General features: G+C 42.8%; 1 protein-coding gene across 1 annotated transcript; it reads right to left on the bottom strand.

Annotated features, from left to right (window-relative positions):
• Positions 1–324: 324 nt before the first annotated feature.
• On the bottom strand, positions 325–24102 carry lmtk2 (lemur tyrosine kinase 2). The gene is made up of 14 exons (XM_080488704.1): positions 23586–24102; positions 15979–16112; positions 14525–14678; positions 14079–14155; positions 13727–13845; positions 13409–13496; positions 9612–9742; positions 7186–7270; positions 5656–5777; positions 5043–5192; positions 1909–4957; positions 1667–1799; positions 1343–1585; positions 325–801 (listed from the first exon to the last, which is right to left on the bottom strand). Exons 1-14 carry the CDS (start codon positions 23686–23688, stop codon positions 773–775), a joined length of 4617 nt encoding a protein of 1538 aa, XP_080344830.1. The 5' UTR covers positions 23689–24102; the 3' UTR covers positions 325–772.
• Positions 24103–24273: the final 171 nt, after the last annotated feature.

A 24273-nucleotide genomic window follows, 5' to 3' on the forward strand; every position in this document is an offset into this window, starting at 1 on the left:
CCTTCGCGTACAGTTCTTCTTCCATTCGAGTGTTGCTACAGAACGATACCCCAAACGGTTCCTCTGCAGTTGGAAACCCGTCGGGAAATTACGAAAACACAAATCCCCCCACCCCAAAAAAAAAAAAAAAAAGGCAACCACTGAAATAATCGCACAACATGAAAGAGCAAAAATGAACAATGACAGTTTCTGCTTTACTTCGGTCGGCTGAAATCAAAGAGCTTATTCTTGTCGTAGTGATAAAGTCTGATCGCTCAGTCTGGTCAGGTTGTTGATTCAGAGCTTCATTTTTTTTTTTTTTTCTTCTTTCTTTTCTGTTTTTTTGGGGTGAAGCAAAAAGTTCTGGAAAAAGGAATGCACTTTGACACACAACAAAAAAAAGAAGCAGCCAAACATCTGGAATTTGTGTGACAAGTCTTTAAAGCAAACATTAAGAAGCTACACTCGGTTCATTTTGCTTCTTTCTTTTCGGGGCTTTTTTTTTCTCGTCTTTTCCTCGTCATAATTGCGCCGAACTAAAAATCACACACACTCGTGGAGCTGGAGAGGTGCTTTGGCTCAGACCGGGACTGGGACTCGTCTGTCTTTATTTGCTGAAAGTCCGTTTACAGTCTTTGTTCTCAGGTCGAACTCCACTGAGAACAAAGTTCTGCCTGAGAGAAGCGTCCACAGTTTGTACCCACAAACCGTGTCACCTGTCCAAGTTCGGCCGGTTCCAAAAAAAGTGCGAGTATAGCTTCATTCCTCAGAAGAGTGACGGCAAATAGTCCTTCTAGTCTTTTTCACCATCCTCGCTGCTTCCTGGTGTGGTCAGAGGAAGAAGAAAGTTTTTAACCCCTAAGATTGATTATTATAAAACCAAATGTACATGTTGTCTGTGCCATGTGGTATTAGAGCACCTGTGGTGTACAGATTAAAAAAACTATAACAATTTGAAATATATTTCTAAGTGACTCAAAAAGGTTAAAAAAAACAAAAACTCAACAACTCAAAACCACAGTGCAGCACAATTGTGGGTTTTGGTGATCTATCACAGGACCAGAAGATTTTGATATATTGATATGGAAAATCTGTCATGTCAACTTGTTAAAGTAGTAAAGAGAAATTCTGCACACATGTACATTTAAATCACACGGTTCCCCCTTAACTCTCATGTGCTGCACGGTGTGTTTCATGCAAAGTAGTACTTATTGATTGAATGCTGGATTTTATAACTTTTTTTTTTTATATACAAGTGGTCCATCTTTTCCATCTCCTCTCCAATAATTAATCAACTTTTACAATCTTAAGTCTACTGCCTGAAGCTTCTTACGGGTGCGATGTGACAGTGTGTTCAACTTGCCTCCTTGTTCGATATCAGAGTCGGTCAGGTGTGTCAGGGAGAAGCTGGCGATGCTCGCCGGCGAGATCGAGAAACGGGAGTAGTTTGATGAGGCGCTCCAGCTGGGTTCCAGCACCCGTCCCGCAGTCGAGGCTGGAGAGGAGAAGCCTGACGCTGCTGTCTTAGATACCGAGTCTTTACCTGCCTTGGGCAGGAAGGCAGGCGCGGGGGAGGAGAAGTCATCGTCCCACTCAAAACCACCACCTGTGGGAAATGTTCAGGAGTCACGATGGGGTTCGCAAAGAATAAGGAGAGCGACGCTCACCTAGAAGCCTCGGACTTTACCTTCTTCGTCTGTTGAGCTTTCAGAGTTGGCGAAGCGGTTCAGGTAGCCGGCTGTGGGCGAAGGGCTGCTGAACTCTGGGACCTGACTGTGGGAGCCGGATGAGTGGTCTCCCAGTTCCTTGGTTGGTGTCTCCTAGATGAAAACGCAGTGGAAAATAATCAGGAACAAAAAAAAAAAAGCCACACATACAGAGCTTATCAACCACCGCTTCAGAACTGCTGACAACAGGAAGTTACTTTACCTGGTCGAACAGGTAAACGGTGACGTCATCAAAGAAAGACACCGCTCTTCTGGAGTTGTCCGCGTTGCACCTTGCAGACGAGTGAGAAGACGACGCCCCGACGTTCAGGCTCGTCGGTTTCAACAGGCCCTTCAGGTTCCTGGCAGCGCTGTCGTCTGAGATGATGAGCGGCACCGGGTGCAAGGATTCGTCCTCGCTTTCCGAGCTGGAGCTGTGCAGGTGGTAACCGCGGACGTCGTCGTCGGAGTCGTCGCTGTTCTCGTCCTCTTCGTCGGCGTCCATGCCGTCCTCCTGACCCTCTATCCCCAAACCGTCCCGCCTCCCCAGGTAACGCCCCTCCACATCCGGCTCTTTTATTTTGTGGATGTCAGTGGCATAAGTCCTGGTGAGTTTCGTGTGAACCGCAATCTCTGGCACTGGCTTAGACTGGGCCGCAGCAAGAGGAGATTCTAAATCTTGTGATGGGCACTGCTCATCAGGAACTACCGTGTCTTTACAAGACTCCTCTTGAGAGCCACCTTCATTATGGCTGCTGTTGGGCTGCAACACCTCGCTCTCACTTTTCTCTCCAATATGTAAATCCGCCTCTGGAGGAAGATGCCCGAATTCAACTTCAGCGGTTTCTCCAACCTCCGCCTGTGTTTCAATGGCTACAGAACGTTCTTGATGAGAAAAAGGATCCGCGTCTTCTCCCCCATAAACCTCCTGTGCTTCCGCCCCAGAGTTCCTCAGCCACGGCACTTCAACTGAACCTCCCACAGATGTTTCCTCAGTCTTCTTCTCGGGTTCTGATTCATTGTCGGAGAAGTAAGCAGAGTCTCTGTAACTACTGCCCAGAGCAGGTTCCTCAGCAGCAGCTGCTACATCAGGCTCCTGGTTCTCGATGGGCTCATTGCCGTGACTCTCGCTGTGAGCATCCAACGCCCCCTCTACATCAGAGATGACAATTTTTGGTGGGTCAAAATTCGTTCCAGCTGCAAGCTCCTCTGTGTCTTCTTCTTTGGCAGGACTAATGCCGTTTTTAACAGGAGAAGACTCTCTGACGTTCGGCTGAGAGTTCCACTCAGGAGACTCCAGGTTTTCGGTCTCGTACCCACTGTCTGATATTTTGTAAGGAGGTTGGAGTTTGTGTTGGGCAAGTGGAGCGTTCAGCTCCTCTCCCTGTTCTCCAAGCCTGTGTATGTCGAGAGAGTCTAAAGAGTCTGGCGTTTCTGCTGAATTGTCTCCAGTTGGGACAGTGGTGGAAATGCTGTCTTCCAGTAAACTGTCCTGGCTGATCTGGTCCAAAAAAGGACCGGACACCAGGAGAGACGATCGCACAAGAGAAAGGCCATTAGAATCCAAAAAAGATTCTTCGTGATCAGACAGGGTCGTTTCCAGTTCAAGATCGCCGTCTTCAATGAGCTCACTTAACAGATCGTTGCTCGTCAAGTCTTCATTTTGTCCATTGTCCAAAGATGAAGCTTCAACTTGCAGATTTTCAGGATTTTGACTTCCTATGGGCCGAGTACTATCCTTTGAGGTTTCGAGGTCATCTTCAAGGCTAGGAATTTTGGCATCTGTGCACAATGAGTCTGTCGTGGCACTGTCAGAGAACGCAGGGATGTCGTCGGTTCGATCAATGACGACCTCAAATCTCTCTGAGGTAGAATCAAAGCCAGAGTCTGCACCTCTGTATGAGGGTTGCAGCAGACCAAGGTCTTCAGTGGAAGAACTATTTCTGACAGGCAGCGGGCTGCTTGTGTCGTCTTCTGAGACCACAGTAATGGAAGGCACCAGTGTTTCATTTTCTACCAGAGACTGATTGAACTCTTCCAAACTGGTACATGGAGAGTCTAAAAGTTTGTGTCTTGAGGATGTGCTACTTGCTGCGGGTTTTAAATAAGCGTCGGCTGAGTTTAAGCTGCCTAGATTCTCGAGGTTGTCCCAAGAACGCATTCTAAATGCTTCTTCTGGTTCGTGGACCGTGCCAGGGGACAGAAAATTCAGCTGTGGACTTAAGAAACCGGAGCGCTCTCTTATCAAATTGTGGTCTTTGAGAAACATGAAGTTCTCACTTAGTGTTTCAGTATCAAGAAGCCTCTTCGAGTCTGTGTTCTCCCCCTTCATTTCCAGAGAAACTGCTGGGGGAGAAGCATTCCCTAAAAAAGAATCCCCGTAGCTTTTATTTGCATTCACGTCCTGTAGATCTAAGGGTTCTGGCTCGAGGAAAGGGTTCCCATTGTGCTCTGGGAGCTCCAGAAATCCCTGTCTCCATGACGGAGAGTCATCTTGCTTGGCTCCCCCGTCAGTGAAAATGTTGGTGTGGTACGGACTGTCATTTTCAAGAGACGACCAGATGTGACTGTCGGGTAAATATGAATCCTTTGAGTCTATACTTTGATGGAAAAAGTCGGCATCAGTGCTCGACTCATCCAGACGGACATCTTGGAGAACAACAAAGTCTTGCCTGCTTGAACTGAAGCCCATGTCTTGTCCTGCATCCCCGTCATTCCCATCAGCGCCCTCTACCTGTTCCTCCAACTGGATGTAATACTCACTCCCATTCGACGGCTTTTGTGCGTCAAACACTGGCACAACCCCAGGAATCCCCGAGGGAGTGCTTCCACTTCCTGCCCCTGCTGCTCTGCTTAGGGGGTCGGGGAAATGGGCCTGAATGTCTTCACTGGACACCGGGAAGAACATGCTGTGGTAGTTTAGTGTCGTGTCCATGCCCGAACGCCCGTGACTGCTGTCATAGTGGTCGTGTTTCGCTGCCTCCCAAACATACTCGAAGCTGAGGCCTTTGCTCGTTTCAGTGACCGTAAGGACTTCATCTATCTCCTGTCGCAGGGCGTCGTCGGCAAACTGTTCCAAGATCGGAAACGAGGAATGGCTAACGGTGGTCTGCCGTGCGGTGGGGTTCGGCTTGAGTGCATCCCACCGTTGCTCAAAGTCTTCTTCCATGTCCTTTTGACCTTGCATGCGCAGATAAATAAGCAAACGGTGCACTTCCTCCGCGGTGGCCCGCTTGTCTGGCGACAGCCAGCAAAACTGCAAGACCTCATACCTGGAGTGAAAGAAAAACGTCCCGTAATCATTATCACTTCATTTCAAGTGTTTGTGTAATTTAGTCGTATGTTCAGGAGACTCACCATCTGTCAGAATATGGAAGCTCCAGTTGTGGTTTGAACAGCTTGATTTGTTGCTCCTTGATGACGTGATTGAGCACCTCTCGGTCAGAAAAATGCGGGTACGGCTGAGCGGCATTCTCAAACAGCTCCCACAGCGTGACCCCCAATGCCCTACAGACACGAGAGGATGAAACTGCTGTTAACAGTAGTGAACAGCAACACAAACTCAAAGATCAAAAAAAGACCTTTCACACCTAATCATAGATACTTTTATGAATAAGAGTGATAAATAAACTACATGACAAGTTTCTCTTCGCCTGGGTAGAAACCCAACTATCATCTAATCTTATTCTGGACAAGATTAACTTCCTGTAACCTGAACTGAAAATGATTTTGCTTTTAGGTGTGAAGTCAGTTAAAGGATTGGAAGAGTTTATTTAATATGGATGCTTATACAACGCTCCATCTCTTTCTTCCACTCTTATTCTCTTCATTCAGAAATTATCCAGAGTAGATGGATTTCACAAACTGCTGCAACTGAGAAAAAGAGGCACTAATTCCAGTGCAGAGTGATCTACTTGGAGTTGGATCCAGGCTCACTGATAGTTGCTATGTGTTGGGAGACGGTACCTACCACACATTGCTGGGCTTGGTCTGCTCCATTGAAATGACGCCCCCATGACGCTCGCCCACCAGCTCAGGAGCCAGCCAGCGTAGAGGTGCAAACACATCATCCTCTGTGATGATGTAATCCTCCTAAAGGGAAATTAGTTTTAAAACAGAGTTAGACACATTATCTACTGGTACCCAATTACTTTTAAAAAGACAGCTTGACGTCAGAAACACTGCAAATAACAGTAAACTGCACACCATCGGGGAGAAACAGAGAGCACTCTCACTTTGTGTTCCCCTTTCTTTACAAAAATAGACTCACTGGGTGACCTTATCTATGAGTATTAAATTCAGACAGCCAAACTGACAAGTCAGCAGTATTTAAAGAATGCAGCAGACAGAAGTGCCCCGGGACATATGCACTGCTTCAGGTTACACGAGAAGACGATCTTCATTCTTGTCTGAAATACACAGATGATCAAAGCAAACGCTATCATAATGACTTATTTTCTCTTAGGTCATTTGAGGATAATTGCACAACAACTGACTTGAAGCCCTTACTTGCTGTCAACAAAACAGCCAGTAGATACAATAAACAGGGAAACGGTACAGTCAGGACCACAGAGATGTTTTCAGTCAAAGAACATGCATCTCAGACCACCAGTACATCAGGGTAACCGTGTTCTTTGGACTAAGTGGCTTTCGGTCCGTCTCCTCCGAAAACTAAAGTTGTTTTGGAAAACAACCCAGCTTATTGGGTCGCTATATCGGTGGCTCCGCTCCAAAAATATGTTCAGAGTTTTGTCGTTTCTGTTTTACCAATTCTAGATGTGATTAGAAAGCGTTTCCCAAGAGAGTCAAATTCAGGACCGACTCTTCTCCCATCAAAACTCTATGAATGATGTGTGTGCTATATTGCCTTTAAGTTTCTCTGGAGACTCCTCACAGACTGTTTTTGAAGGCTTTATTATCTGGAGGAACAAAATCATTAATGTTTGATTATTTTCAAATAAATGTTATCAGTGAATCTTTTCATATAGATTATATATTTTTTCAGTCAGTTTTGCAGCCACGAAGAACATCATGCAGGATAGGAACTTCCATTATCCCCGCTGATACATGATAAAACTATTTCACAGCACATAACACTTTGGATCAGACCATATTCAGTTTATTTCATTGTAGCATAATGGTCCAAGGATGAAAACCTTTATTGTGGTTTCCTGTAAATGGGTCTGAGAAAGTGGGGTCATATACTCAGAACAGTATGGGGGGCTGCTACAGGAGCAGGGTGGAGTAATCGCAGCACGAGAGAAACAGCGGGAGCAAAATAAGCAAGGAAGGAGGTCTGTGTGAGGAGTAGGCTGAGGACACAGGAGATTGTACACGTGAAACTATTATTATTATTTTTTTTAGAAACTTAACACGAACCAAAATGAGTGTTTGTCTTATGTTCAGACCAATAAGGTATATTTGTGTGAGCAGGATCTGATGCAGGTGCGTACAAGAAATTGAGCTGTTAAGGTTAAAAACAGGAGGTTTTCCCACTTACTTTGTATCTGTAGGGTCCAATCCCATAGTCACCCACTTTGACGGTAAGATCCGCAGTCAAATAGCAGTTCCTCAGAGCCAAGTCACTATAACAATATGAATCAAAATGACAAAATCACTCACTGAGTGGATCATATGTTTCAACAGCACACACTCACCAAACTGTTCAAATATTCTGGAAGTAACAGCCTCATCCTACTTTGCTAATCCATATTGTTAATTCAGTTTTGTTTTAAGTTGAGCACCGTCCTTTGTGTTTATAATGTGGAATGTATTGCTAAATGCTTACAATAACCCCTGAAAGAGAGTCTGGTACTTGTGATTTTGGCTCCCACAATAAATTAGTTCGAGGGCCGTGATATTTTCCTTTGATCTTCACACTGAAACAGGATTCATACAGGGACTATTCCTGACAGGCTCATCCAATGGCAAGACAGAGTTTCACGAGGGAAACTCAGCTCCAGCTAAATGTGTTTGTCTGCCAGGAGAGGGCGTCACACGCTCTGGGCTCTGACTGCATGTTGGGCAGACGCATGGCGGTACATTCACTGTCAGTGGAGGCGCAGGCAATGGTTTTCCTTCAGCTCAGCAGCATTCCCACTGCACAAGTTTCAAGTCCTTTTCCCCATCCAATGACAAACACTGCTGACACAAGAGTTGTGTGCACACTGCCCAGCTACTGTCAGACCCACTGAAACCCCTGTAAGATAAATGGAGATGTATTTTAAACCCTCCTGTCACACTGTCCTCTACTGCTGGCTGACGACCCGACATACAGTAACACAGCAAGGGGGAAACAAGTCCATCATCTTACCCTACAAGGCTAATAAATGCAATGCCAGTGATCACTTCTTCTCATTCTTAAAGCCAGATATAATGAGCAGATGTTAGATGGAATGGAATGCGTCCTGTCTACCACAATTAATGTGAGATACATTTTTCATACAAGAGTCAAACTCAAAATATTGTATTTAATACACAAAATGAAAAAGAAAGAGCTTGACAGAGTTCTGAAGATTTGTTCTTTCACCCGTCTAGACGACAGGAAAGTTTGATTTTTTTTTTTACAGTTTAGAAAATTCACCTATTCCACGGGTTACTTAAAAACCTCATGATCCCAGTAACTAAAACCTTTTAAATGCTGTAACTTCATTGTCAACACACTGGAAACATGCTGTGATACTTGGATTGAAAACATGGATGATGTACATCCTTGTTACCTCGCATAAGTTTAAGAATTGACATTAAACATTCACTTTAGAAATCTGGTAAGAAGAACTTCTATATTTGAAAGTTGATGGCAAAGCTTAAATCCAAACCAAAACACAAGGAAAAACTGCTTGTGCAGAGGATGCGCATGAGGCTATTTCTGAGAAAGCACTTCCTTCCAGTTTCTTAATACATTCATTACACGCAGCGTCTGCTTTGCTCCTTTGTGGGCCCATTCTGACTCTGGCTGAGGTTTCAGCCTTGGATATCAGTCCACACAGCACTTGCCTCTGGGGTTTTGTGTCTGTGGTGCAACACTGTCTCCACTCTCTCTGCTAGCATGAGGCCATACTGCCATTCTGTTGGTGAAACCTTTTTTTTTTGTCATTTTGTGGCTTAAAACCCCACAGAATATTTTTACGATTGGAAATTAAAATTCGTCCACATTGAGAGATGCTTGTAAAACTAACGAGGATTAAAACACAACGCCCAATATGAGGCTATCCTTTTACATGCAAAGAGCAGAATCATCATATCCCTCTGGCAGCGGACAGCTGACACTGTGGCAATGCATGGGAGCTGTGTAATTGGAACCCTCTAAGCTTATTCTGAGCATGCAAAATAGAGCTGATGAGCGGAGCGTCGTATGTTACCCCCAAGCCCCCAGTTCCCAACCCCCCCCCCCGTACCCCCTGCTGGCTCCCAGCCAGACATCCCGTACTGGCTGGGGTAAAAATGAAAATGAAATGCAACCTCTCTGCTGTACACACCTTTTTTGGAGAACACTGCTACTCAAGAGGCGGGCTGGACAGTCAGCACTAAAGTAAAACTAACAGTTGACCATAATCATATCGTACATTTATGATTGTGTACTTACCACATGACATTGACATACCTAGTAAAATTTGTGTATCAGGGACTATAAAACATATATGACAAGTGATCGTGACCAAAACACATGAGACAACAATATGTAAATTGTGCTACGACATAATTTTGAAATGGTTGCCAAACAAAAACTTTTAAAAAATCACACTTAGGTAAAAATCTAATAACCAAAGCAAGTGCAACATTTACTTATCTTTTCTCTAGTGAAACACTAAGTCTTGCTGTATGCACCTCTTTAACAGCAGCTCAATTATGGTGGTGGGGGAACACACAATGCTTAGCTTAGTGGATCAAAAGTCTGTTTGCTGTGTTGCAGTCATGAAGTGCTACCTGTGCAGGAAGTTGTGTTTGTGAAGGTGAGTGACACCAGCAGCAATTTCACAGGCCATCCTCTGCAGCTGCAGCAACTCAGCGTTTCTGAACATCCAATCCTGCTGAGACAGGTAGCCCCGGAGATCCCCCTGTACAGGCAACACAAAGACACACCGGTTCATGAGCGCATCAATACGAAACACACTGACCGATCAAATAGAAGCGCATTTGTTTATTTGCAATAGCAGATGTTTGGGGGGTAGTTGTAATTAAATGCAATGTGCAGAGATCGCCACACAGAGGCAGCACACTCCCCAGTTCCTGTCTCCTCAGCACTTCTCCCTGCTGAGGTGGGACAGAACCAAATAAGGGTAACACTCTTTAATGGACCTTTATGCTGTGTCACATGGATTTATAAATAAAAGAGTTCGGCTCAGATCAGTGAAATACACTATGCTGTCTGGTTCGCTTTCAGGGCTCAGGATTAGAGCGGGAAAAAGAACAAGGTTTTTTGAGGAAGATGGGGGGAAAAGCTACCCTTCAAGATAATAAAGGAAGCTAAAAAGGAAGAAAAGTATAAAGGAAATCATTACATTTGAATGCTGAAAAGTCCGCGTCACATGATGAGAGTGCTGTGTGAGGTCAATACATGATAGCGAATCTGCTGCAAAGAGTAACCCTCGGTTCAGATCAAAGATCTGCAATGACGGACAGTAGATCTCAACTATAAAATGACTTCAGCTGCATTGAAGCTCCGATCTCAGTGCTGTTTTTTTATGGACACCTGTGGTTATCATTCACTAAAACCCAACAGAATGGGGCTGCTGAACCGTCAACACAGCACTATTTACTCGACTGCGAGCTTTCTTACTATTCCCTTCGAATGTGGTGCAAATAGACTCCTTTCTGAATGTACTTTGGCCAAATGTCAGTATTTAACAGTTTAACTCTAACAGCATAAGCGTGGAAGGTCTGCTCGAGTCATTCCTGATTTTGAGATTAGCTACAGTGAAGGAGATTCCCAATTAGCCAGTAGAAAGGAGCTCCCCCGAGGAATGAGCTACAGAGAACATACTGTACACTCGCTGGAGCTACATAATATGAGGAGTTTTTGTAAAAAAAAAAAAGTCAAGTCACATGCAATTACTGAGCGTGCAGCCCCATGTGTGCCGTGCGCATGTGTGTGTGTGCGCACGTTTACAAAGGGTTTACTTTTCCCTGAGCTATTTCTTTTACAAGCAGCTTAGATCAGTAGTCTTATGTAAGCTCTATTTGTTTGCTTCTTCCACATTCACCTCCGCATAGACACACACGCACACGCACACGCACACACGAGTGCACATTTAAAAAAAAAAAAAAGCAGCTCCGGGAAAAGTTCTTCACTGAAGAGCTATGTCAGATGTATGATAAGTGATGTCTGCCTGTGTTTGTGAAGGTAGCAGGTGATGAGGTTTGACTTCCAGGGGGATCCGATGCTGTAAAATAGCTAATATTAACTGTGAAATGTAAAAAAAAAACAAAAAAAACTATTAGGTCTTATGTATGGCCCATTAAAATCCAGAGTGTTCCAGTTCTCAGCCAACAAGCGCCGCCAATACACAATCAAGTTATGAGGAGGGGAAATAAAATAAATAAATAAAGCTATTTTCAGAGCCGTTTGTTGATACTACAAGCAGATTACCGTTGGCTCATTTATTCAAAACCTAAATGCGGTGAATGAGCGAATGCAGAAACAGCTCTGCCAAAGATGGCCTTTGTTCAGTCTGTTGCAATTCAAAGAATATGTTACAATCAGTGAAGCTCGATCTGAAAAGGCCAATTAGCCTATAGAGAGAATAAAAAGGTCAATAATCACATAAGGGCGACTTCACCCACAAGCTGAATAATGCTCACTGTGCTTGATTACATACGATATTCCCTGGGCGTTAAAAAAAACAACCAAAAAACGATGTCAGTAGGAAAGAACAAAGGTAGGGGCACTGATTGTTGTTTTACAACTTCAAGAAAGAATGAAGACCAACAATTTTGGAAAGCCAAGAGTCGGCTGGCTCTTGTTTGCGGGGCACCAGACAGTCCATGCATTAGAGACTGTCCCTCCCACTATGGTATGTGACATTCTGTGGCCCCTGCACCAGTTGCTGGATGTATTTTGATGTCTAAAATGCTTTGAGTCAGGGTTACCCAGCACGGGTGATACAGGAGGGAAAAACCTCCATCAATCAGCAGGTTGTCAGAGAGAACGTCACAGTATCTTGGCTTTTTGGGATTCACCTTGTCCACCGTGCAGCTGCAGTGTCGCATTTCATGCTTCGACATCCACCGGATGACTGACGTGACCTCAGTCAGCAAGAAGCCAAAGACTGGTGATCTTTTACTTAAAAATGCATTACAAAAGCTTCTAACTTAACCAGATTCTTTCACCCTGTTTCTCATTCAAAGCAAAGTGCAAGTGAAGCAAATTTAATTTACGGATTAAAAGAAATTAAACACACATTGAGTAACACAATATCCAGCTGGGATCCCTCAAAACTCGTGATCCCTCACGGGATCACGAGCGCTGGCATCACTCAGTTGTGCTACCCTCACACATTATCGCCTTCATCAAACAGGACCGGCTCTTCATCGCGCTATCCTCCCCAATGAGTCGCACGCGCCTGTGATAAGTCATTCACCTTGACTCATTTCCATGCCCTGTCAGAGGCTTTGCTCAAGTTGCCCGGGGAAGACCACAATGCCAGGACGTCTGCCAGGGCTGGGCAGCTGACAATAACCCCGACCCAACAGCGTTATGCAACGCCTGGCAAGAGGAGCTGCCCTGGAGTCTGCTGGCAGCGCAGCCAAATCAGAGAAATAAGCTGGTGATGTGGAGACGCAGACTGTAAAACTGGACAGTTTTTTTTGTTGTAACAATCATTCTTTCACAATGTTATTATGTCGATAACTGTTGACCGCATGTTTACACACAGACAACCAAGATCCACTACTTAAAAAAAGAAAAGAAAAGAAAAAAAGATCTACTTTATTCCATGAAATTAGTGATGTCTTATTATTTATTAGTTATGGATTTTCGATTAAGATATAATAAACAGAACAACAAAGAAGTGCATGTTATTGGCAGCACTATGGCTTATTGCACTTGTTGCTGTTCACCCCCGTCCGTTCCCGTAGGAACATCCAAGTTTACCTTCAACAGGACCCGACACCCACCAACAAACACAAGGTGATGGCCATAAAAATGCACAAACACAGCAACTGGTGGAGCTGACACCAGAGGAGCGTAAATCGAGCCTGTTGCTTTACTGGGAGAAGTGGGAATGTGAGAAGTCCTGGGCTTAGATTAACTATGCGACTTCAGATGGAGAAGGGAAGGAGATAGGAGCGGGAGCTCCCCTCAGTCAGGGCCCGGCCCACCAAGAATAGATAAAGCGGAACAGAGAATAAATCAGCTGTCGCGATGGGAACCGAGTCAGCTTGGTATGTTAAGGTAAATGGAGTGGCGGATTGGGAGTGACAGAGTAAGTGTTCAGCTTGGAGCTGGGACACTTATGGAAATTTGACGGACAGTTTTTAATGTCTTGCCCCGTGAATTTGGGAGCTTAACACACTGACATGAGCTTATTCTCAGGCTTCTCATTTCGCGAGGCCTTCTGAGTGGGGAGGTGCTAAAAAAAGATCAAGAAGTACAACCATCGCTCAATCACTGAGCGCTCGTAGAGCAGGAAATATGCATCGATTGTGATCTGGGACATTTATTTCCCATCAATGTGAGGTAATTCATTTCTGATGACAACAAAATAAACTCTTTTTGTACTCACCATTTCACAGTATTCAAAGATAAGCAGGAAAGGAATGGCCTCGACACACTGTCCGAGGCACTGGAGGATGTTTGGGTGCTGCAGCACTCTGAAGACAAACAAAATATAAAGCTTATTAGTTTCATGGTTTTTTTTTAACAACAGAAAAAAAGAAATTCTGTGAAAAAACAAGTTTTTGTGGAGGTCGAGTCTGATGCGATGAGGTTGAAGGAAGATAGAGGGCGCTGCTAACATTACAGTGATGTCATACGGCTATTTTTACCACTGTAGCCTTGCATGCACTTGGGAGTGTTGAGAGAAAAACACATCCGCGTTTACCTGTATGGATCCCCCTGCTGCAGGAAGTCATTCTGCTCCTTGGCACTTGCATTAGCTTTTAACTCTTTAACCACCACTCTGGTGCCACCGGGGTCTGTGTAGATTTCACTAAGAAGGACCTGACGATACAAAAGGAAAATAGCCACATTAGAAAAACACAAGCCGGACCACATGCAAGTTAATATTTCCTTATATGTGGGACGATCAAAGAATACGCAGTAAAAATAATCTGTGCATAAACTACTCGAAACAGAGATACTCGACTTGCACTAATGGCAGCCTGCTGCCTTCGTGTTCTTTCTGTGCAGCACGATCACGTTCAACAGTTTTTGCTTCTTGACGTTAACATTACCTGGCCGAACCAGCCATTCCCGATCTCTTGGATGTAACTCAGACTGTGGCGTGCGATCTGGAAGCCTGTGGATCCCTCTGTGGCGCCAAACACAAAACAATGTTAATAAAGACTGATGCAAGATTCTCCCTAAGCAACATCTGAATAGATGCCCTACTTACATCCACAATGTTAAAACTTTATCAGACATGTTCAATAAACAATCAAATCCTTTTTGTCACAATAGCATTTCAAACAAATATGTTTACAAAACACTTAATCTTTAACTACATTCAATTACTAAATAATCTAAATCAAGTATTTTGAGGATGAATCCTCAAGTAATTTATACTTCGAGATCATCAAAAAAACGGCCTCACAACATGTAATTTATTTCAGTATACAAGTCATTATCACTGCATTAGTGCATGTGTCAAATCAGTGTATTGAACATTTGCATTTGAGACCTGTGATGCGTGCTGGTGGTTGGAGGTGAGGGGGTCCAGGCATCGCCACAGGGGACACCGCCAGGGTGTAAACCTCTGCCGGGGACTGCATAGAGGGCGTGTCCTCTGCTGGTGGCGTGAAGTCGATCTCATCCTCAAAGTGGTCTTCGAACTCCTATGTCAACGGAAAACCACAGGTGAAGCTTCACTCTCACGGCACACAAATCACAAAGCGTAAATATCTCCATCAAAATACGAAATACTTGTTAAACTTTCAAATAAACCAACTTGAAACACTAATTCAAGAAAGGCTCATTAACACAGAAATGTTGATTAGTTCAACCACCATCTGGTTGAGCCGCCTTTTACACAAATTATAATAATTATTATTGCATATATTAGTGGTATCATGAAGGCAATCACTCTGAGGTGACATTTGAGCTCATTTGTATTGTGGGTTTAGCAGCGACATCCAATGCTGGTCCCGAAGCACCACGATCCACCGTGTATCGTTTCCAAGCTGCAACATACCTGATTACAAGGAGTGGCTTGTGATCAGGCTTTCAGAAGAGTTTAGTAATGACACACGCACTATGTTCAGGTGTGTTGAATCTGAAGGAAATTCAAAACCTGTAAGACGGCCAGCCTTTGGAACCAGGACTGGACACAATTCCTCCTTTATTGAACATGTATTTTCTACAGGGTTCCGGTCAGGCTCACTGCACAACAGCTAAAACTCATGAATATCATGATCAGCAAACAAGTGGTTTTAGCAAGTGCAAATAAATGCCCTTCCATAAAGCTTGTCAGCAGACAGCAATTCAAAAATTTTGTTGCGTTAACTTTGGACCGACATAAAACCCAGTTGACCGACACCAGCAGAGTGTGAACACTTCACATTGGACTTGAAGTAGTTTGGCTTCTGAGGCAAATAAAAGCTAAATCTGACTTTAACCACTGCACATGAACATTGACGCTCATTTCGGCAACATATCTATGTCGGATGGCTTGATAGCTTCAATCCTTCTGTGTGAAGCTCCCACATCTCGTACCTGCATTGCTTAACAGTTTTCTGATGGCCGTTTCTGTTCTTCCATTCAATTTTTCTTTGGCTTACACAAATTGTGGAGGTTGTCAATGTAAGTAAAGCCTGCACTCCACATGAATGCTAGTGCACTGTTTGTGACACTGAGATTAATGGTAATTGTGTTATAGAAATAGTGATTTACTCAAAATTGATATGACATATTCAAAGTTTTAACATATATATATATATTTTTTTTAATAATCTGAGCTACTAGCTGAAATCATTCAAATTAAAATCAAGACGCAATTGAAACATTTTACTTTGAGGTGCTCCTGTACAGTCACTGCATAGTAGTATTCATCAGGTGCAGTCATTAGGTCATGCCTGTGTGGGTGTGAGCGGGTGAGGCTGCCACCCGTCTCGCTACCTGCCATTCCCCGACTCTCACCTTGAAGTTGATCTCTCTTTCCTTGCAGCAGGTCACGCAGTTCACCAGCAACACCACCAGGGCCACCAGCACCATCAGCGACAGGACCAGGGACAGGTAAAGAGACACAGACAGCGTGTCCACTGTCCCGCCATCTGAAGAGACAAACGACAGAAAAAGGTGCTGAATCATTCACATTTGTGGCTGTGATTCAGACATGATAGTGAAGAGAGCAAAAGACGGCCAGCGACAGCCTTGTTAGGTAACAAGCATCAGTCTAAGTGTGTCTGACAGTGATGCAGCACATGAGGACTGGAGCTGCTCCTCCTTTAAATCCAGTCATAATAAATGCACATTTTAGCCCGACAACAAAAATAAACTGCACCACTCGCCTGTTATGTTGCTGTGGGAATAAATATCAATTTACACAACGCAGTGTGAGACAGAATAATGTAAAGATTTACATTTGTAAAAAAAACAACAAAAAAAACCATGATGTGGCCATAATTCCTCCCACCAGACCCCCACAACTGCTGTCTTTTATCAGCCATCAGCAGACAGTTGTGGCAATTAGCCGCTGATGGTGCAGCAGTGGTGACAGCAGGTGTGGGTCTGCTCTGGTGAGGATGCTGCTGGCCCAGCAGTTCAAGTGTCAGGGGCTGACAGGGGCTCTGCAAGCCGCCCACCGCGCCGCTCGGCTGCTTGCTCGCTCACTGCACTGCTGCCCACCAACGGATACACAAACGGAGCTCTCCATTTTAGCACAGGAAGACATTTCTCACAGTTAGCTTTCACAGAAGCATTCGAAATGTACGAGTAAATAGAAGAAGTAAAAAGAAAATGTAGTTCCATTCCAATAGCAGCGGGGAGGAAAAAGGAGAGTGCTTTTTTTGTATTTCTGAACTGAATGGTAATGAGATGTTACATTACAGATGCTGAGAAATGCCTGCAACCCAGAGCTGGGGGCATTTTTAAAACTCAAAGGGTCATGAAAATGATTTAAAAGTGTAGAGGATGAGCAATTTTGTTAACTTGTGACACATTTATGCCTTCGACAAAAGTTATTTGATGAAAATTAAAAAAAGAACTGAGATGACCATTATTTATGCACGTTTCAAATGTGTAAAAGTGTCAAAATCATTCAATGTTGATTTACAAATCAAAGCATCAATATGTCTCTAATTGTTTTCATAACAGTTTTACATATTTTGTATAAAATCAACACAAAGACACAAGCTGCAATTTTTGCTTGGAAGAGAAAAATAAAACAAACGATCAATTCAGCCACAGACTCCTGTGAGTAATCCTAGTATTTTGGTTTTGCCAAAGACTTCTGGCTAAAACTGCAGCATTTAGACACAGGCTGTTTTGTATACAAGTAGCTACTGTTGCCAAGGGCATCATAGTCTGATGACTTTAAAACCATTCTGTGTTGTTTTGTGTTGCAACAGGAGGCTCCGGGTCTCTTCAAGTACGACGTTGGTTGGATGCAGGTGAGAAAGTTTCCAGATACGATTCAGGTAAGTCCATGTCTAATTGATGTTTCCTTATACAGAAAGTTGGAAATACAAAACCATAAGTAAGAATTTCAATAAATCATATTTGTGATGGAAAAAAGTCTGAGCGGCTTTATTCTTGTTGGCCTGTCAGCATACTTTTTCATCACATGTCCACTTTTCTGTTAAACTGCTCATTTGAAAAGTTATGACAATTGCCGATCACTGCATCCCTCATCGCCACAGCAACCGTGAAAGAACCGTGAGAAAACATGAACAGTCAATCCCTCCCACTTCAAGCTCAATTCGTCCTGAATGGGTATCACTTTTGGTACGACGGGGAGACCTGCTTGGAACATGTTTGATTTATCATTTTGTAGTCTCACTCCCTTTCACTGAACTGTCACAAAGGTAATGCAATGCATCAATCTCAGTCCACTGTGTCACAGCTCAACAAGACATTTTGGGTGTGACTGAGTAAGAGTGTGTTCTCAAAGAGGAGTGCGGCTCTTGTCTCTCCTGTGTTTATTCTGTCTCCCCACGGCAGTGGCCTGTCAACAATTCTGTCTGCGAGAGAAAAAGAGGATACACCTACCACCTCTGCTTCTGCTGAGCTAAAAGTTTCTGACAGATGTAATCGTGTGCTGAATACATCCACACTATAAATCTACATCTCGGTGTGTTACGCCCTGACATCAGCATGGGAGTGTGACTGTAGCATCTATACATATATGTAAAAGGCCTATCTTTACTTTACTGATCCCACTTTCACAATAGTCTTTTAATGTAAAATCCCTTAAGGTGTCCCAACAACACCCCACAATTTGTACATAGCATTAGACTATATGGTCCCCTATGATCGTACGGTGTATAGAACTTTTCAGTGTGCGCAGCAGTGCTTTACTTGAATTTAAACAAACAATGATTTGATATGTTTTGTTCAGTCTCCTGGTAAATTCCTGCGATCACACAGAGGATTTGATATATTTCACCTCCCACTACTGTAAAAATAAGAAATAAGAAAAGAGCCGATGTTTCAACCAGTGGGCAATAGATCGATTCCCATGGAAAAATCTGCACAATTTCAGGTGACTAAATGTTATACTTCTGCAATCTGCACAAAAACTTTAAATACGAGCTAATGACAACATGAGAATGGTGTGGCCCAGCTTGTTGAAACACTAAAGTTGGAAGATGACAAGAATCAAATAGCTTAAAGCCGTCATAGGAAAATGGCATGCGCTCATCTTCACGCAACAAAAAAAGGTTTATTCCAAACATGTTGCTTATCTAATTTGAATTTCAATGTAAAGCCAGTAGAGTTGAACAGTGATCTTAAGCTACCAGCCAGATCAGCTTGGAGCTGTTCTGTTCAGACAGCTCATCTCATCAAAGAGAAGTGATGATTGTGCAGCAGTCATTTTCACTCACTGAAGGCCATTAGATATGATTCAAAGTGTCAGACATGACTGCGGTGCTTTTTTTTTTTTTTTTATCTACTGCAAAAGATCTGTTGCATCACAGACTGAAATAGGCCAAATGGTGTAATCTTTACTGCTGATCATCAATGCACCACCAAATCAAAACCCCTAAATTGTAGTAGATAACAAAATATACCAAATAGCTTTAGAAATGCTATACAACATGCTGCAATTGGGCTAAAAAAAAATAAAATAAAAAAAAAGCCCACTAAAAGCAGCTCAATGAAGTGATGACTATTTCTACAGCATTCCTTCCACAAACCTCTCTTCTTTACTAAAGACTGCAATGGAAAAGCCGCCTGCAGTAAAATATTGATGCGCACCGGAATTAAAGATTAAACAGGTCCACAGTCAAGACATTGGCTAAGTGGATGTAGCTATAAATGTCTATTATGCATGCATAGACCTGTTGTATTTAAGTGTTTCCTCCTTTGATATGTGTCATCAGCACTGAGAGAAACGGGGGAACAGGCTAGGCGATTTTTCTTTGTTTGTCAGACGGAAACTATCTGAATCCTGCATCAACAAAAATAAAAAAACCCTGGGCATTTGAAATCTGAATGCAAACGATGACAAACATCTCTCCTCGTGAATTAAACCATAACGGAAACCCAGTGTCCCTATTTTCTAAATAAACAAATCACATTGCACAACAGTTATGCACACATTATCGATACACAAGCTTGTTGTCGGGAGAATTACACGATCAGATTTTAACATGCCATGATAGTGTAAGAGGAGGAGGAGGGTTAGTCACCTCAAAAGTGGTGTCTGATGGGAAGGCCCAGTGTCAAACTACACCCACAACACAAACAAGTGTAGAAAAAAACAAAACACTGGGCTGTCCCAGGCATATTTTGGCCACAGACATTAACTACAGGATTTTTGTGACGTTACACATTCAGAACAAGCAGCCAAGTCGGTGTCATTTCATACAACCTGACTCAGCAATAGTAAAACAGGATCAGCGGAAGAAGAAGCAGGCTTTTAACGCGTCAAGAAAATATGAAACTGCTTTAGCGCTGCCCGAGCAAAACAACAATAAATCAGAGATATGCCAGTGGAAAATCTAGAAGTTCAATTCAACCATATGTGGCTGTCTTCAAAATATAAACGACCCTATCAATGCGAAGCAGGACATCTCAGTGCAGCAGTGTGTCCAGTTTAGCCAAGAAAAATGAATAAATAAAGAATAAAGAAATAAATAAAAAAAAACACTGACATGAGTGTTCAGTTGGAAAGATGCAGAATCACAGTGCACACAAAATAGTCAAAGAGCCAGACCACCCAGGAGCAAGATACCTCATCCACCCACCTCAGAGCTCCTACAACTCAACAGGATCAGAGGATTTTTAAATAAACACTATATCCGGCTAGATTTATGGTTTGCTAAAACATTATCTGTCATTGGCAAGAGAAATTATTTTGAGGGGAATTTTGAATCCCGAAGAGTACACTTCACAACAATCCTGTGAAAAACATTTGGCTGTAATTTCAGGTTGTTGGTGTCCCCCCCCCCCCTTCCCATTTCAAACATCTTCTGTCCCTCTCGGCAGAGCAACAGGGTTCCCGGCAGGGCAGGGACACCCAGAGAGGATGCAGCAGCACACAGATGAAGAAGGAGGGACTCGGGTCACGGCAGCTCGCCGTGGGATCACTTCTCCTCGGTTTGCCTTGATTTGAGTCATGGGTTCATATTATGACTTGGCAGGCCCCCGCCAAATGACTCAACTGGTTTTTGGGACTAATACGGCAGGGAGCTGCCATGTCTTATTTTGGCTGCACTGCATATTTTAGTAGGCATTCACGCAGAGGAGGAGCTGACCCAATTTCTACACATTTCACCCACGAGCGGGAGTTTCTTCTTTCGGTTACTTACAGGGTCGAGATTAGCGTCATCTGTTTGACACGAGTGGGTTTATCGAACATTTATATATAAAAATTCTCATTTGTCGAAAGAAGCAACAGGTTATATGCCTTCTCTTAAAAAAATTCTTATTTAGAAACTATTACTTTTGCCACTTTCAAAGACAAATCGTTATTATGCTCATTAAATAACACTGTACGTCATCTCATTTGTGACGTCCACCATCAATACTAAAACTAGAGCTGCATGATGTGTGATGAACATGCGACGATATGATTTAAAATAGCTACAAACAGGTAATTCGGCGTGTCAGTGAAATTATTATTATTCAATCACACAATTTTTGTAAATCAATCAATTACTTGGACTATCTTTCCATATCTAAATTTTTATTTGTGGAGCATGAATGTACATAATGGTAGCCCAGTTGGTCCGCGTTCGCTTCGTGATAATGATAAATGTGCAGTATATTGTGTGGCCATAGTTCAAACACAGTGTTACAGATTGAGTCGTTACCCTGACAGCAACATAAAGGATAAACTGGTCTCTGAGAAGCATCCACAATAGGCTGGTTAGTCACTGATTACTCAACAGAGCAGAGTGGAAAGCGAAGACCAAGGTCCACCTCGACTCATACAAACACACCAATATCACCTGGTTATTCACGTTGGGAAGAGATTTTATTGAAGCTCACACTCTACCTTCACCTTTGCCTGAGGTGTGTAACCAGATCGCATGTCACATCATGACCAGCTTTGACTTTAACAGTATTTTTATGTATCAAATCGCAATCTTTTATCTGATCCAAACTACAAACTATCAAACAATACACCACTCTATCTGAACATGCAAACCAGAAAAAGTGGGACAAAAGAGTAGTTTTTCTGCAATAAAAGCATAAGTAGGCTCATGTTGCAACACTAGTTTCCTGTACGGAGAGTCATAATTGAGCAAACAGCTTTGTTGCTAATCATTGACAGTTGCGGATAAGATAGGAATGTGTGATGGTTACACATTACCTACTCTCACAAGACCAATTTCACATCTGTCGGAATTAATCAAAAAAAGATAAAAAAAAATTATTTTTTTTACCACAAGGGTCCATGAAAGCAAAGTCTCACCACAGATGTCGCACATTTGTAAGAGTACAGTGCAGCCAATTCATATGTATTGTTTTATTATAACAACTGATTCATTTAGAGGAAGAAAATTTTATAGAAATGACAAAGATTCCTAATGATGCGATTTTGTTTTTGCATTTCTTCTGAATCAATGGTTTAGATATGAAGGTTTCAAAGTGTGTCTGCCAACACAGTTTTAAGGAACTTCCCAAATTGAGTTTAATGAAGCCAAAAAATGTTGATATTTTCTGTTGTGTAAAATTAGACCAGTTGTGAAGCCATTACACTTAAACACTATATACAATCTCTTTAAAAATACAATTGCATACTGATCAAGAGCCGTAATATATAATGAGCTACTTTTGGCAGAAAATTATAATTCATCATTACACTCTGGGAAAGTCCCATATTGTTGTAGAAAAACTCATGGAACACACATCAAGGATGTTATTCCAGGTTAACTTCAGTTTCCATGCTGGCAGGCCATCATCCACTCTATTGTGCCATAAACTGGGTTCTAGGTTACAAACTGGCCCAACCTACTGAAAGGTTAGACTGCTGGTGTGGTATGCAGTCTACAAGCTGTATGATTTTCACTGCTACCTGCAGTTAAAAATTACTGAATCCTAGATAATGTTTAAAGGGTGCTTTTTGATTAGATCAGTTGGTTTGCTGTGTGTACAAGTCCAGTTTTACAGGTTGCTGCTTTGTGATGACGATCCCCACATACTTTGTATTGTCATTGCTTAACATTTATTTAAATGAAGCCTCCCACACATTTATCAATGAGATTGTTTTGTTTTTTTAACAAATTCGTAATAAACTGTATAAGTAGTGCAGCACTAGATTATTGTATTTAGTGGAACAATATATCAACAAGGAACAATCAGTCTGAGATTTTCATAATTAATAAGTTATTTTGTTGAGAAACAGTACTAACTACAGTTCCCCAAATCAGTTTTGTTTTATTTGAATATTCCCACTATCTATTACTGTCATGGATGGACATAATTGACAGATTGTTTGGTTTTCAGGATACTAAAAAATGATCTTCGACTGTAAACAACAAGCCTGACATAGTCTAAAATGTGCTGGTTTGATCTTACAGTCCCTAAACAAGTATTATGCAACATATTCATAATGGGTGAAGAAATTAGAAACTATATCAATCCAATCAACCTTTTATGGTTGAATTATGTATAATTTATTAACACTTCATATGTTAGAGAATTTAAGAGTAATTTGAGGATCAGAACAACTAATCCACAAGAGCTGTTGAGTGACTTTCTCTTGATTAACTTCACCAAATAAACAACAGATAGTGGCTGTTTTCACATTTTAAAAGACCTGGGAATTTTTACCAGGGCCACTGTTAAATCCAAATTCGTGAATAGACATATTTGGGATGATTGTTTGTGTTTTCCAGAAATCTGATGACCGTGAGAAGTGAAATTCAGAGTCCCCACAGACTGACAACAGTCCTCACTGGTTCCCAGGAAGCACGAGCCAAGCTGCTGTGTTGTTAGCCTTTAGCTTGCTCGTTAGCAACAGCTCCCCACTCCTAACAAATGTGAGGCAGCCCGAACATCAGCTGAATGTAGACATATCGTGACCCAGCAAACAATCGCATGTCAGTATATTACCCCTCAGACGGGTGTCTCACCTGATCTGTGAGGATAGTGAAGAGGGGCACCTTCAGAAAGCCAAGCCGCCGACAGGAAAATCCCACTGGCGAGCAACAAAACACATCCATGGCGGCTCTCCATCCTCCCAGCTCAGCCGGCGAAATATCAGGTGGATAAAACCTCGGCTCTAAACAAATGGCTGCTTTGTTGCCGAATAAAGTAAACTAATCATTGGTGATCAGGTTAACGTCGCTGTAGTTAACATTCACAAACATATCCCTGTCTGTTTAGCGGCGAGCTAACTAGCTCCAGCTAGCACACCTATGCTAAGCGTTTCAGCTGACGACAGCAAACAGCGCCGCGGAATGTCGCGTTCCGTTGTCCATAGAGACAAAAGGAGCGGTCACCCGTCACGACTCATCATATCGGCTGTACATCACCTGCGCCTTATTGACACACGCATAGCTGAATGAAATCTGTCCGATAGCCTCGACTATCATGAAACACCTCTCCTCCAAAGCGCCATGTTTGCTGTTTAACGTCACATCACGGAATGAGGCGTAAAACTCCCCTTGATTGACAAAGACTCGAGCCAATCACGATGGAGAATGCCAACACGCTAAAACCAGGCGACCAATCAGCTTCGAGCTTTATCCTCCGTCGCGTAAATCCACTGATTCGTATGAAATCCTCAAGGAAAGCTTTTTATTTACCCACCATGTGAGG

Source organism: Lipophrys pholis, assembly GCF_963383615.2.
Source record: "Lipophrys pholis genome assembly, chromosome: 19".
NCBI classification, from domain to species: Eukaryota; Metazoa; Chordata; class Actinopteri; order Blenniiformes; family Blenniidae; genus Lipophrys; species Lipophrys pholis.

Excerpts from the sequence above, each read along its gene's own strand:
- lmtk2 (XM_080488704.1), bottom strand. The coding sequence starts at position 23,688 with ATGGAGAGCCGCCATGGATGTGTTTTGTTGCTCGCCAGTGGGATTTTC. Across the intron at positions 5,778-7,185 it reads TTGGACCCTACAGATACAAA|GAGGATTACATCATCACAGA; the intron begins GTAAGTGGGAAA and ends ATTTCCCTTTAG. Across the intron at positions 1,586-1,666 it reads AAGCTCAACAGACGAAGAAG|GTGGTGGTTTTGAGTGGGAC; the intron begins GTAAAGTCCGAG and ends CATTTCCCACAG.